Raw genomic sequence first — 13,573 nt, forward strand, 5'->3', positions numbered from 1 at the left:
TAAAACCCATTCCATGAAACGATAGGAAAGGAGGCCGCCGCGCGAATGCAACCACAAAATCCGTCAATGTGTAGTGTAGCTGCTGCTGCCTGCCAGTCGGAATAGAGCAGTACTGGTAGCAATAGATGGAGGAGACGATGCCTGAAACGACTGACCGATGGATGCATCGATCGGCGCCGTACCCGTACTGATGATGAGAGCAAATCGCTGCACATATCTTTTGCCTCAAAACATGCCGCTGCTGTCCATCAATCCTGCTGCTCTCGTCTCTTGGAATCTGATCACTTCTTTCGCAGTCCATTGCTTGCATCAGCTCTGGCCACTAGAGGGATGGATTTTTAGAATTTAGCACTTCTTAAAAAATACTTTACAAACAGGCCCCTAAGAATCTTATTACCAGAATGGTCAAATGGACCTTTTAGGGACTATTCGTAAAATAAGTCTCAAAGAAGGGATAAAATATAAAAAAAATCAGTTTAGATACTATAGTATATACTGGTACTATGACGGAGGAAGTAAATACTATACTACTCCATTCGTTTCATATTATAAGTTATTTGATATTTTTTTCTAGTCAAAATCTTTTAGATTTGATTATTATAGAAAATTAGTAACAGTTACAACACAAAATTAGTTTTCATTAAATGTATCATTGAATATGTATATGTATGTATATATGTATATGTATATGTGTATATATGTATATATGTGTGTGTATATATATAATGTTTTTCTATATTGAAAATATTACTTTATTTTGCTATAAAATTAATTAAAATAAAAAAAGTTTAACTAAGAAAAAAAATAACTTGTAATATAAAACGGATGTCTTCTTTTAAACAAGACGGCACAAGGGGACAAAAACCGCATAGCCCCCATCGCGCCATCGGAGCGCGAAACGAACGTCCATTACTACGTCCCTCATCGTAGTGGGCCTCTATTAAACGTAGGCCCAATACATAGCGGCGCAACGAAGGCCCAACAGGCCTCGAACACAAACAGCCTTTCGGCCCATCTGGTAGATACTGTACTACTCCCCGCTGTGTCGGTGGCCACACTGCTCCTCCTCTCTCTCTCTCTCGTTGTCGTCGCCTCCATGCGGATCATGCCGCCGCCGCGCAGTGCGAAACCGGCGAATCCGGAAGGTGCGATGAGTTGGGGTACGCCGCCGATGAATCGACCGGCGGGTGCTGGGGGAGAGCGCGGAGTCGCCGGAGTTGAATCGGTGGGGTTAGGGTTAGCAGAGGCCAGAGGCCTTCGCTAGATTTGGCTACAAGCATATTGGGCCGGCCTAATCTTGGAAGATATTGTTATGGGCTGAGGAGTTGGGCCACAACTTCGAAAGGCCCAATTTAACAAATGGTACGATTTTTTTTTAAACATGTAGCGACCTGTGACACCCTGAAAATTTGACGACAAAAAAAAAATCTAAACTCTAAAAATACAGATTTTTCAAAAACTTTTTAAATTAATTGCATCATGCCGATCTTATTTGCCTATTTTATTTGGATTTGATCTCGAAGTTTATTAATCGTGAGTAAAGAATAGTTAATTAGGAATAAACCTTAAAAAACAAATTGGTAAAATAAATATAAATTAAAATAAAGATTAGTTGTGGATAGGAATAAATAAAATATTATCGCGATCATATTTGGATCAATTAAATTTAAATACGATGGAATAAGAATTAACCCTAATTAAAAATTCAAATAAATTATATAAAAATAAATATGAGTAATATTAATCTAGGGTGAATTCATTAGTTGAGATAACACAAATATTGAGTAAAATGCATATATGCAAAAATTAGGAATTGTGGAATCAAATTTATATGGGAAATACACTAAAATCGGGATAAATAGGAAAAGTCACTATTCATTGCCCCCTAGGTGTTCGATCGCGTTCCCTAGCCCTAGCCCCTCCTCTGCCGCGTTGCCCTCGTGCCCCGCGCATCGTGCGCCGCTCCGCCTCCCCTCTGCCGTCGCCGTCGCCATCACCGCGCGTGCCGCCGTCGCCTCGCCGCCCGCCCGTCGCCATCGCCGCCTGCCGCCGCGCCAACGTCGCCGAGCCGCCCCGAGCCCGCGCCGACATCGCCACCCCCGTGCCACGCGTGCTGCCGTCCCGTTGCCGTGTCGCCTCAAGCCCCGCGCAGCCATCCCTTCGCCGCGTCGCCGCCCGTCACCGTCAAGCCCGCGCCGCGCCGCACCGCGCCGTCCTATCGTCGCTGTCGCGCCGTGCCGTCGTGTCGCCGCCCATCGCATCCCGCCCCGAGCCGCGCGCCACCGCTGTCGCCGTCGCCATCGATGTCCCGTCGCCGCGCGCGTCCCATCGCCGCTGTCGCGCCGCGCGCCATCTCATCGCCTCGCGCCGCAAGCCCGCCGCCGCGCCGCCGTCGTTTCACCCTTCCCCCTCCTTCCCCTCTCTTTCTTCCCCTGTCCCCTATAAAAAACCCCGGCCCAATCCCCCTTCTCCACCCCACTCTATTCCCTCCTCCTCTCCCTCTTCCCCTTCTCCACGCACCGCCGTCGTCGCGCCGCCGCGCCGCCACCTTCGAAGCCGCCGCGCCGTCGCCCCGGAGCTGCCGCGCCGTGCGTCGCCGCCTTGCGCCGCCGTCGCCGTCGTCGCCGCCGCCGGTGAGCCGTCTCCCCCCCCCCCTCCACCTCGCGCCCACCACCGTCGCCGCTCGGGGAAGCAAAGAGCTGAGAGAGAGAGAGATAGAAAAAAGCCGGGAGGGAGGAGAGAAAAAGAAAAGAGAGGAAAGGAGGAAGGAGCCGGGAGAGAAGAAAGAAAAGAAAGGAGAAAGAAAAAGAGAAAAAGAAAAGAAAAAGAAAGGGAGAAAAAGAAAAAGGAAATAAATAGGAAATTAGAGGGAGATTAGGGAAGTTTAGAAAATTTAAAATAATTGGAATTTAATTATAGATTAATTATAGTCATAGAATTGCAAAATTTAATATAAATTATGGATTATTCTTGGCAATTTCTATAAGAAATCAATTCGCGGTAATAATTTAGATGTAGTTAATAACTAAACGAATAGATGAATTCTTATGGATTATTATAGATTATTTATGGGTAATCCCTATAAGTAATCGATTCACGGTAGAAATTCGGATTTAACTACTAGGGAATTTACCCGTGTATTATATTTAATCATTTAGTCATAGACTAAATTAAATCGTATAATATTTCTAGGATTCCGTCCGATATTTAGCTCGCGATAGAAATTTCTAACCTATTATATGGATATAATGCTCGGGTAGATTAAATTAAAAACTTATGACAACAAAATATTTATACCCGCAAAATAGTTTGAATCGAAATTGGGTTTGCCTTAGTTCGCGAATAGTAAAGTTAATATAAAGAAATCGACTTTCGCATTCGACTTTCATTTGGATTCATTTGGATTTTTATTTGAATTCTAACCGAATTCAAATCAATTTTCGCACGTAACTATAGAGCCCGAGGGAGTTGCGGATCCAAGCGAAGGTCAAGACCCGCAAGACATTGAGCAAGGCAAGTCATCACTATTCCTTGAACATGTTGATCCCAATTGCGAAATTGTTTTGTTTACAAATAAAATTGCATGCAATGATGAACATCCTACTTGTGATTATGCCATGCCTTGATTATTGTTTGCCCCTTATTCCTTCGTAACCATGTTTACGTATGAGTCCCTAGTCAACTATGATAAATGCTTAGAAATGATATTCTAGAATCATGCATACTCATATTTGTCAAATGCTATATGCTTGGGCAATTATCTTTGGGAAGGTAATTGAGATGCGGCATGTGGAGACATGAGCGCCACATTGCCATGATATTGAGGACATGATTTGTGAAAGGAGAAATAAACTAAATAACTATTTTCGACTGGGGTGGACGGAGGATTTGGGTGGTATCTGGAAAAGGCTAGTATCGTCCCCGGTCAATTAAGGACCGAGCCATGAAGTTAAGCATGAAATGACCCTCGTACAACCGCACTTCTCGTATGGGTATAGACCTAGCGGAGTAGATAGCCGAGCGGAGGCAGTATCCCTGCATAGATGGTTCACCCCTGAGTGAGGCAGGTGCGCTACGGTGGGACAGCCGTTGAGGTAGGGCCGAGAGGCGTGCCCTACATCGGTGTCGCCATTGGTAGGACTGCCATGAGTGTGTAAGAGGGAGAACTTAACTTGAGCCATAATTTAATATGTGTGTGAGACTTCTCTTTCCCGGGAGCGCCAGAACTCCTCTCACTGCTAGAAACATGGATGTCTAGAGTGCATGAGGATTTAAGTTCATGGAGCGGGTACTGCCAATGCGAGGTTATCAAAAGGCTTTACCGTGGCGCGTCTCATGTGTTGGGACGAGGCTCATGTGTTGGGCAGTCGCGGAGTGCGGGTAAAGTGTACATCCACTGCAGTGTGAGTAAACCAAATCTATTCGAATAGCCGTGCTCGCGGTTATTGAGCACCGGGACATGTATTACACTTGGCTAGACTCTAAATTCTTTAACTTGTGTGGGATGGGATATTGCATGATGATTTTTATGCTGATGGAGCCACTTCCTGAAAGGCGGGAATATGGACGTCCTCAGAAAACCATAACGACTCAATGGCGGGAAGCTATCCTTGGGATCACAATGGATGGTGGACAGAACCATCATTGTTTAATATGAACACTGGTATTAAAACTTGATCAGTCTATGCTAGGTCTTAGGCTTGTGAAAAGAATTACAAAACTTGCTTTGCGCAAAAGAACCATAGCCATCCTTTGAATTCCTCTGTCATGTGCATCATTGCTGTGGTGGCTTGCTGAGTACGGTTGGTACTCACCCTTGCAAATATAATCAGAAGCGGGAGATGAAGCTTCGGAGGATCCCTATGCCTACTACCAGGAGGGAGATGAAGACGATGGCGCTCAGTAGGTCTTAGTACGGTCGTTGCCTGTGGCAATGGCATACCGCTGCCTTAACTCCGCTGCCTTACCTACTTCTGTTTTTGGAATGTATTCCGGACCGCTCGGTCCGATGATTTAAGACTGTGCCTGCGGGCTTATGATGTAATAATTCGTACTAGACTCTCGTGTATGTGCACTTGATATTTCAGCTATGAGTTCGTGTGTACCAGACTACTTGATCCAGGGAAATGGTACTGTTTACACGATTGATTCCTGTTATAAAAACGGGGTCCACACTAACCCATCATCAACCTGTGTTGATTGAGTAGTAGAGAACGTGTTGTGTGCTAGCTAGAGACCGGGAGATTAGGCGACTACTGACCTGCCATATTCTTTCCCCGTAAGAACACAACTTTGTATTTTTCTTGTTGACTACTCAAGAATCAGGAATCGATCTAGTGACCATTGGTATATACTGTCTATTGTGGACCTTGATGCAATTATATACGTCATTTGCATGGTTCCTTAATTATATACAAATATAAGCAGACTTTTCCACGGGAAATAAGCATATCATCAGATCATGCATGCACCCACACACAGCTAGAGCACTGACACAATACAGTATATTTATTCGTATCTCAAAATATAATAACACAACTATATGATTAATAATATTGCATTGGGTGAAGCTTCGACCGGGTTACATATGTGTAGAGTATTGGCTAATGGCAGCATTGGATCGATCGCCTTTTGTTGCTCTTTTGTTGTTCGTGTGTACCAGACCACTTGATCCAGGAAAATGGTACTGATTACACGATTGATTCTTGTTATAAAAACGGGGGTCCACACGACCCTTCAATCATTGGTAGCGAGAGAGATCTTTTGCAATATTTTTTGTTGAGAGAGAGAAGATCTTTTGAACTTTAACCCCTGTTTTCTTTGTGATCATTAAGTTACTTTTTGTGCAAAGAATAACATTTGCATACATGTACCATGGTTTCATGGTGAAAACATGAATTGGATTCTCCATTGCATATCAACATATTGTCACCATCTCAGTTCATCAGCCAGCTCGCACACGTGTGCATCCGCGACCTCGCCTGCTCACTCAAGCCTATCAATGGAGACGCCGCCGCTGAACACATCCGTCAATGCCGTCGTCGACTCCAGAGACGCCTTCAGCAGCTTCACACACTGCACAACACACATGATCATGGTACACAATGAGTAATAAATAAATGAATAAATTATATCAGTGATAGAAGAACTTAACATGGGGGTACAACCTACTATAAAAACATATTAAACATGATGCACTAACTTGTCTAATATGTACGAACCATAGCCAAATGAGCATACCATAATTAATCTTATTGAGTTAAACTACAGCTAGTTAATGTATATTCACAGTCAAATTTGTTTTATTTTTATACGATATGTAGAAGTTGAATTTGAACTTATATATTTGTGGAGTGACGTATCACATATTAATATATCTTATTAATTTTATTTCATAATTATTTGAGTGAAATGCGAATAACGATCAAAATCCACTCCCTCCGGATAGAGAAGGGTTGCAAAAGTTTACCTCTTTGGGGCCCAGGTCGACGGTCATCTCGTCGAGGGCGGAGCAATCCTTGACGTCGAACTTCTTGAGCAGCATCACGGCGGAGATGGTGGACATGGGCTCGATGCTCAGGTCGTCCATCACCAGGTACGTCACCACCTCCTTCACGTACCCGCCCTCGCCGCCGGCCGCCGCCTCCTCCTCCTCCGCCGGCTTGCTGCCGCCGCCGGCCGCCCACTTCATCTCCACCGTCATCGGCTGCCGGCACCCCGGGCACGCGAGGCCCGCCGTGTCCGTCACGTTCAGCGGGTTCGACCGGCACGGCATCGCGTACGCGTTGCACCGGTAGTACCGCTTCGGCGGCGGCGGCGGCGGCGGCGGGGGGCGCTCGCCGAGCAGGGGAAGCGCGGCGGAGGGGAGAACGGCGGGGGCGAGCACCGCGTCGCGGCGGTCTGGGCCCGGGGAGGGCGGCGACGCGAGGAAGAAGGCGTCGTCGAGGGCGCGCGCGGCGGCGTAGAGCGTGGCGAGGGAGCCCGGCGCGGCGACGCCGTGGCTGGCGAGGACGCGCGCGGCGAGCCCCGCGGGCACGCGGAGGAGGCCGATGAGGAAGTCCACCGCGTCCTTGCGCGCCTCCGCGTACAGCACGCGCCGCGACCGCTTGTCCACCAGCAGCTTCAGCTGCGGCCCGGCGGCCTTCGCCGGCGTCGTGTCGTTCGCCGCGGCGGCGGCGGCCATGCCGGTCTGGTCGTGTGGCTACAACTCTAGTCTTCTCTTCTCAGTTCTCAGGTCACTGTCGAACAGTTAAAGCACACGTCTCGAACAGCATTGCAATGCACAGCTTATATTGTAGTAGCCATTTGATTGCAAGATTGGAGAAGTAATCAAGCAAGATGTTGCCATGGACTTGATGATCAAATTAGGCATGGTATATTTGCACATGAAGTTACTTTCACCTGAGGGTTTAGTTGGCAATCTGGCAATGTCGCCGTGTGATTCTGGAACAAGGTATTCTTTGCTTCTTCCATGGAGCTAAGCCTAAGCTAATAGCAGAGGCAACCTGCTTGCAAGTTGCAGCTGCAGAGAAGAAAATATTGGTGATGGAAATTATAGTCAAGGAGGATCACCAACAAAACTGTGAAGCCTTCAGCAGTTGTGATCGATCACAGATTCACAGTTGATATAAGAAAGTCTTCAGAGTCACTGAAGAGCGTCAGATCTGTCCATTAGGTGCCATATACAACAGCATCAGAAAATCATGATACATTGCACTGCAAGTGCAGTTGATTGTTAGGGAACCGATGCCTCCAGGGACAAAAAAAAAAAAAAAGAACTGCAGCATCTGAAGTTCAATCACTTGCTGCTAACTAAACCAGCTAGTATAAACATGAACAAGAAGAGTACATGTCCGACAGAGGCAGCTACGTGAAACTATGACTTGTTCAGATGCGATCAAGACTCAAAGAGTCATTCCCTTACTTGTTGTAAGTAGGGCTAGACGACCCTTGGCTCGCTAAGAAAGCACAAAAAAATGAATCATGTTGCTTCTGTACAGGGAAAATCTAGCTAGAGACCAGAACAGGATGTGTTGAAACCTGTTGACCTTGCTGAGACACGTCTAAAGATCTGAAGAACTTTCTTCACTGCCTTTCAGTCTCTTTCAGGGGCATCTCCTGCGTCTTTCCTTGCGCTAAGGTTCCCGGCATACGTCCAGACCTTCTCGATATCACCAGAAAACAGCTTCTCAACTTTAACCTCTTGTTTTGTCGGTAAGTTGTCTTTGTTCAATGGAGGCTGTACTCTTCCAGGGCTGCCTGTAACTGGAGTGGAGGAGCAGAAAGTGGGTGTAGCAAATGGAGAGGCATATGGTGTATGCTGAATTGAGAACGGGCTTGGGGAGATCCTCTTCTGAACTGGTACGCCAATGCCACGATTGAAGATGGAAACAGAGTCAGCAGCGGCAGACTTCTTTGTTGCATCATCTACATAAATTACATCATCAATTCTGGCAATTATGTTAAATGCCAAGCTCTCCAGAACCCTTGAGTAACTCTCTAGTATGGACTGCCCAACGTCCTGGACAAGAAACACAAGAAAAAAAGATGAATATTGTGATTATGTTGACAGTAAACTGATTTTTTTTGAAGAGAATAAGTTAAGTGATATTAAAAACAGAAAGGTTCTAATGTAACTATTCATATAATTCAGATCTTAGTATGGCATGCTAGCATGCTCGGTTTTGATGAAATAGAAGGTGAATGAACCATACAATGCTAACTCTAAGCCCAAGTGCCCAACTTGTTTGACATATTCAACTAAGATAAAATGTGAGGAATAACCTTGTTATACTGGATCTTGTTCATGTCGAGAGAGGTTTGTGGCAAACCAGGGTATCGCAATCTTAAGCTTTGCAACAACCCATCAGCTCTTTGGGACAAAACATGACTCTTTTCTGTATCTCCAACAAGTCCCTTCACTTTTCCACCCCAAGATTTCTTTGATTTTGCTTGAGGCGTGGATTTCTTTTGGCCCTTCAACCTCCACACATGGATGGCAGCCTCTATTCTGTTAGCTACTTCAAGTGTGTGGTGTTCTGATGACAGATCCAAGCAATCGAGGAGGCACTCCGGTGAGAATTGTTCAGCTGTTATATATCGGTAAATTATCTCACCCAAGCAAGATTTACCACTCTGCAGAAAAAAAAAAGAAGAGGTTACTATGTGTGGAACTCAGAGAGATATCATTACCAGTTAAGAACAACTCTTTTAGGAAGGTACTCATTAAGCACATAAACACACAGTAAAGGATATCAGAAGCGACTTGAATATTCATTTAAAGATACAGTTCAAATAATTTATATTCAATTACAGAACAAAAGTTAAAAAGATGCCATGGAATTTCAATATTGCGTCTTCTAAAGCACATTACACAACAAGCCTAAAAGTCAACGCCTAGATGCCATATTCATGACCAGGTTGAGCAACCTATACATGAATTACATTTGGGAAATTAATGCCTTAACTAGAATACTATGCATCACTAGCTTATTTTTGCGCGTGATGGTGTACAAGCACAGACAAGAAAGAAGCCGAATTTGAGCTTCGCCCAGGTATCTGTTTAATGTTTACAATACTCTCCATCATAAGCTAATTTATATGATGAAGTTCTTTGCATTCTAAATGCCATCAACTGTCAGCTTCCACTGATAATTGGTAAGAATGTTTTCAACTTTTCATTAAAATGGAATACTGGTTGCAAGATTCCAGATCAGATGCTAAAATCATCTTGCCATATAAGGCAGCAAGAAGTAAACCAAGACAGTGTGCAATATGCTAATACCCCCTCACAAAATACATGAGAATTGCACTGGAAAGACATTAATTAGCTTATTTCTGTAACAAGGAAAAACAGTGACTTTAACTCTACTACACATGAATTGATTCCTTGTGAAAAAAATGGCAGGCTGTACAAACAAGAATGGAAATAAATTGGATTTAAGACAGATGATAGTGTGATAGCAACACAGCTAGCTCAAGCGAACGGACCACATTGCCATAAAGGCACTCCCACTTTCACCAGTTGAGCTACAATTACAAGCATGTATGGTGAGAAGAAGTCCTGTTCACTGCAATTTAACACATTGGCCCATTTTTACCAGCACCAGTGGTGTTTTTTCTAGTATAGAGCACCAGTTATTAGTAACTAGTAGTACCAATGAGTAGATAATCTGAAATGATTGTTTACCTTTGGCAGTGACTCCAAGTACACTTCCGGGATCTCCATCTCCGCGAGCACATCGCTGTTAATCGCCATGGCCGCCTTCAGTATCTGGTTCGCACAATCCCTGTCCTGTTGCAGCTTCCTCCTCGCATCCTCTGACAACCCCTTGGGCGGCACCCGCGGGCATGGCAGCCACCATTTCTCCTCCTGCCGCACCGACGGCCGCCCGCAGGAGGATGACGACGACGAGAACGGCCCGCCGCTGTCATCAACCACGATCCCCCTATCCACATACCAGAACTCGGTCTCCTTGAACCCGTCAATCATGGCGAGGAGCATCGCATCGAGCTTCTTGAGCGCCGGGAGGTTCATGTAGAGGTCGCTGCGGGGGCGCGGCACCATGACCTCGAACTGTCCCCCGCCGTCGGGGAGCTCCTGGATTGACGGGGTGAGCTCGACGATGGAGTCGGCCACGGAGAGCAGCCAGTCCATCTCCCTCGTCCACATCGCCTTCCTCGCCGAAGCCATCGGCTCCAGCCTCCACAGCTCGCCGAACACAGTGGCTGCGGATTCGGAAACAACAACAACAGCAGCAGCAACATTATTCACCACTCTCCTCGTCGCAAATCACGGCAATGTGGGGGTTCATGACCGTACCGGAGAGGTTGGTGATGGCGTTGGAGATGGCGAGCGCGGTGCAGACGCCCTTGCCGCTCCCGGACATGTCCTCGCCGAGCAGCAGCTTGGCGAAGCGCTCCTTCATCATGTCCACCTCTGGAAAGCAAAAGCCCCAAACCGAAGCATCTCGTGAGGGGTGGAGTGAGATCTACGCAACAAGGAAACAGCAGAGAGAGGAGAGTTTGTTTGGTAGGAAGAACAAACCGGAGAGGTCGGCGGCGGGCTTGGCGGAGAGGAAGAAGGCGGCGGCGGAGGAAGGGGGAGGGGTCGGGAGGAGCGAGGAGGAGGAGGAGGAGGCGACGCCGCGGGAGGAGGAGGAGGCGAAGCGGCGGGTGGTGGTGGTGGTCGTCGGCGCGGAGCAGTCGCTGGATGTCTCCGACTCGCTGACGTCCGCGCTCGGGCTGTAGCTCCCGCAGCACCGCTCCGAGCCGGCGTCGTCCTCCGACGCGCTCGCCATTGTAGTCGTACCACCCCTCCCCTCCGACCTCCGAGCTAGCTAGCTAGTCGCGGCGGCGGCGGCGGCGGCGGCGGCGGCGGGAGGGAATCGCATCCGCGAGGGGGAGAGGTGGTGGATGGATGCGGCGGCAAGCGAGGGGAGGGGAAAGCGATGGGAGAGAGAGCAAGCACACTGATGACTACTGATGCGGCTGCTCTCCTTTTTATTTTTATTTCCTTTCCTTATTTGAGATGTGTTTATTTAGGAAAATGCTACATAACGTATCCCATTCCGACGGGACTCATACTCAATCTGTTTCACGATACAAGTCATTTATATTGATGTTAATGAATCTAAACATATATATCTATATTAATTTATTAACATCAATATGAATGTGGAAAAATATTAAAATAACTTATATTGTAAAACGGAGGAAGTAGGTATTACTCTTTCCGTCCCAAAATATAAGTATTTTTAAGCATAGTAATAAGTCAAACATTTTTAACTTTGATTATTAATAGAAAAAAAAATCAATCATGTAAAATTAATATTACTAGATTTATTATTAAACAAACTATCATAATATGCAACCCTTTTTATTTGAAACATTTTACTTTTATATATATCGTTTGTCAAAGTAGCATCTCGAAGATCGTGTCAGTCTAAAAATGTTTAAGGGCCCCTTTGAATCGTAGGGTTGAAAAAATGGAGGAATAGGAAAAACACAGGAATCTGATAGGAATTGAAGTGTAAAACAAAGGATTGCAAAACACATGAAAAAACATAGGAATGGTCGTTTGATTGGAGCGCAGGAAAAACGCAGGAATCGGATGAGAGGAAATTTTTCAAGAGGTTGAAACTCTTGTTATATTTCCTCCAAAATTCACATGCAATGTGCCATTCCATAGGAATTTCATAGGATTTGAAAAGCTTCAATCATTTGAATCAAAGAGCCAAACAGGAAAGTTTCCTATATGATTTGAATCCTATGAAATTCCTACATAAATCATTTGATTCAAAGGGGCCCTTATATTTTGGGATGGAGGGAGTATTTGATATTCCTTAATAGATATCGGGTGATACCCAGTTAGGACGGAATGATGCCTATGATATATCGTCTAAACGGGATCTCGTTCTGTAGCATTCCCCGTTTATTTATTATTAAATTACTACTGTGTAGTGCTAGTATTTGGTCTTCGCTTATTTATGAGTTACCATAGTGTATATATGCCAGCATCGTATACTAGTACATTGCTACACGATAATACGGCAAAATGACAGCAAAAGGAGTACTGATAGTACTATACAAAAGTAGGGAGCTGTATAAAGAACTGTAGTATGGATTATTATACTGGAGTGTTAATTAAGAAACGGGAAAAAATCTATCTGATTGTCTTTTAGCTAATATCTAATTTTGGAAAAATGTCAACTAAAATGAAACTGGCAATATAATTTACATGGAACTTTTAAAAGAAAAGGATAAGATTCTTTTTTACAATCCTAATATCTTGTCGCTATCATATCACGAAAACCTTTCGATTTGGAGAGGAGACTTAAGGAAAGAGGATTACTACTAAAAATAGAAAAAGATAAAGAGCCTCATCAGTTGTCCATGTCCCTTAATAAGCTAAAACGGTTTATTAGTGAATAAAAATTAATTTACTGTTAAAGTTTTTATATATTTGTTTGTAATAATTTAAAATTCAACGTTAAAAGGAAATCGCATTAAAAATATCGTAAAATCAACTTCAAAATCGAAATCAAGTTTGAAAATATAAGTTTTAGCTTTTGATTTAGCTTATTAGATCAACAGATGATGAGATCAAAAAAAAACACGGAGAAAGTTGAACAAGTTAGAACAAGTTTGAGGAGGAGGAGCAGCACGTCAGCATCGGTTGGTTGGATTTGGCAGGTTGCGGGGGGTGAGGACGGAGGACGTTCGCCGTTCCGTTTGCGTGGCGTGTGGACCGGAGAGGTGGGCCATGCCCGTCAATGGGTGTACGACCTGGGCCCCACCTGTCGGCTCCACCCGATGATTGTCCACGGACCAAATAAGTACACACTCCCCTGTGTCTTTGAAACGACGGGAGAATAAATATAATCATGCTTTGCATGTTGAATGTTTGACTTAAATTGACTGCACTCTTTTTCTCTCCTTATTTAGATGTCGAAAATGAATGGTGTTTATTGAGGTTCGCTTTTTTTGTTAAAAAAAACAACCTCTATGTTGTGTCTCGTCTTAGATTGAATTTTTATAGGATGGACTGAGTATCTATTAATCCAGATAAAAG

General features: G+C 44.9%; 2 protein-coding genes across 2 annotated transcripts; both read right to left on the bottom strand.

The window, feature by feature from the left end:
- Positions 1-5,795: 5,795 nt before the first annotated feature.
- LOC107277584 (uncharacterized) lies at positions 5,796-7,618 on the bottom strand. Its single transcript, XM_015795680.3, has 2 exons — positions 6,470-7,618; positions 5,796-6,075 (listed from the first exon to the last, which is right to left on the bottom strand). The coding sequence occupies exons 1-2, from the start codon at positions 7,181-7,183 to the stop codon at positions 5,986-5,988; spliced, it is 804 nt and encodes a 267-aa protein (XP_015651166.1). The 5' UTR covers positions 7,184-7,618; the 3' UTR covers positions 5,796-5,985.
- Positions 7,619-7,628: 10 nt separating this feature from the next.
- LOC4347751 (rop guanine nucleotide exchange factor 1) lies at positions 7,629-11,476 on the bottom strand. The gene is made up of 5 exons (XM_015795679.3): positions 11,048-11,476; positions 10,823-10,939; positions 10,190-10,728; positions 8,785-9,135; positions 7,629-8,521 (listed from the first exon to the last, which is right to left on the bottom strand). Exons 1-5 carry the CDS (start codon positions 11,298-11,300, stop codon positions 8,096-8,098), a joined length of 1,686 nt encoding a protein of 561 aa, XP_015651165.1. The 5' UTR covers positions 11,301-11,476; the 3' UTR covers positions 7,629-8,095.
- Between the last annotated feature and the right edge of the window lie 2,097 nt (positions 11,477-13,573).

Source organism: Oryza sativa, chromosome 9, assembly GCF_034140825.1.
Source record: "Oryza sativa Japonica Group chromosome 9, ASM3414082v1".
Lineage (NCBI taxonomy): Eukaryota > Viridiplantae > Streptophyta > Magnoliopsida > Poales > Poaceae > Oryza > Oryza sativa.

What these genes read in the sequence shown, in the direction of transcription:
- LOC107277584 (XM_015795680.3), bottom strand. Translation starts at nt 7,183, where the DNA reads ATGGCCGCCGCCGCCGCGGCGAACGACACGACGCCGGCGAAGGCCGCC. An exon ending in TCGACCTGGGCCCCAAAGAG is followed by an intron (nt 6,076 to 6,469) that starts GTAAACTTTTGC and finishes TGTGTTGTGCAG; the next exon opens with TGTGTGAAGCTGCTGAAGGC.
- LOC4347751 (XM_015795679.3), bottom strand. Translation starts at nt 11,300, where the DNA reads ATGGCGAGCGCGTCGGAGGACGACGCCGGCTCGGAGCGGTGCTGCGGG. An exon ending in GCCCGCCGCCGACCTCTCCG is followed by an intron (nt 10,940 to 11,047) that starts GTTTGTTCTTCC and finishes TTTGCTTTCCAG; the next exon opens with AGGTGGACATGATGAAGGAG. An exon ending in ACTTGGAGTCACTGCCAAAG is followed by an intron (nt 9,136 to 10,189) that starts GTAAACAATCAT and finishes TTTTTTCTGCAG; the next exon opens with AGTGGTAAATCTTGCTTGGG.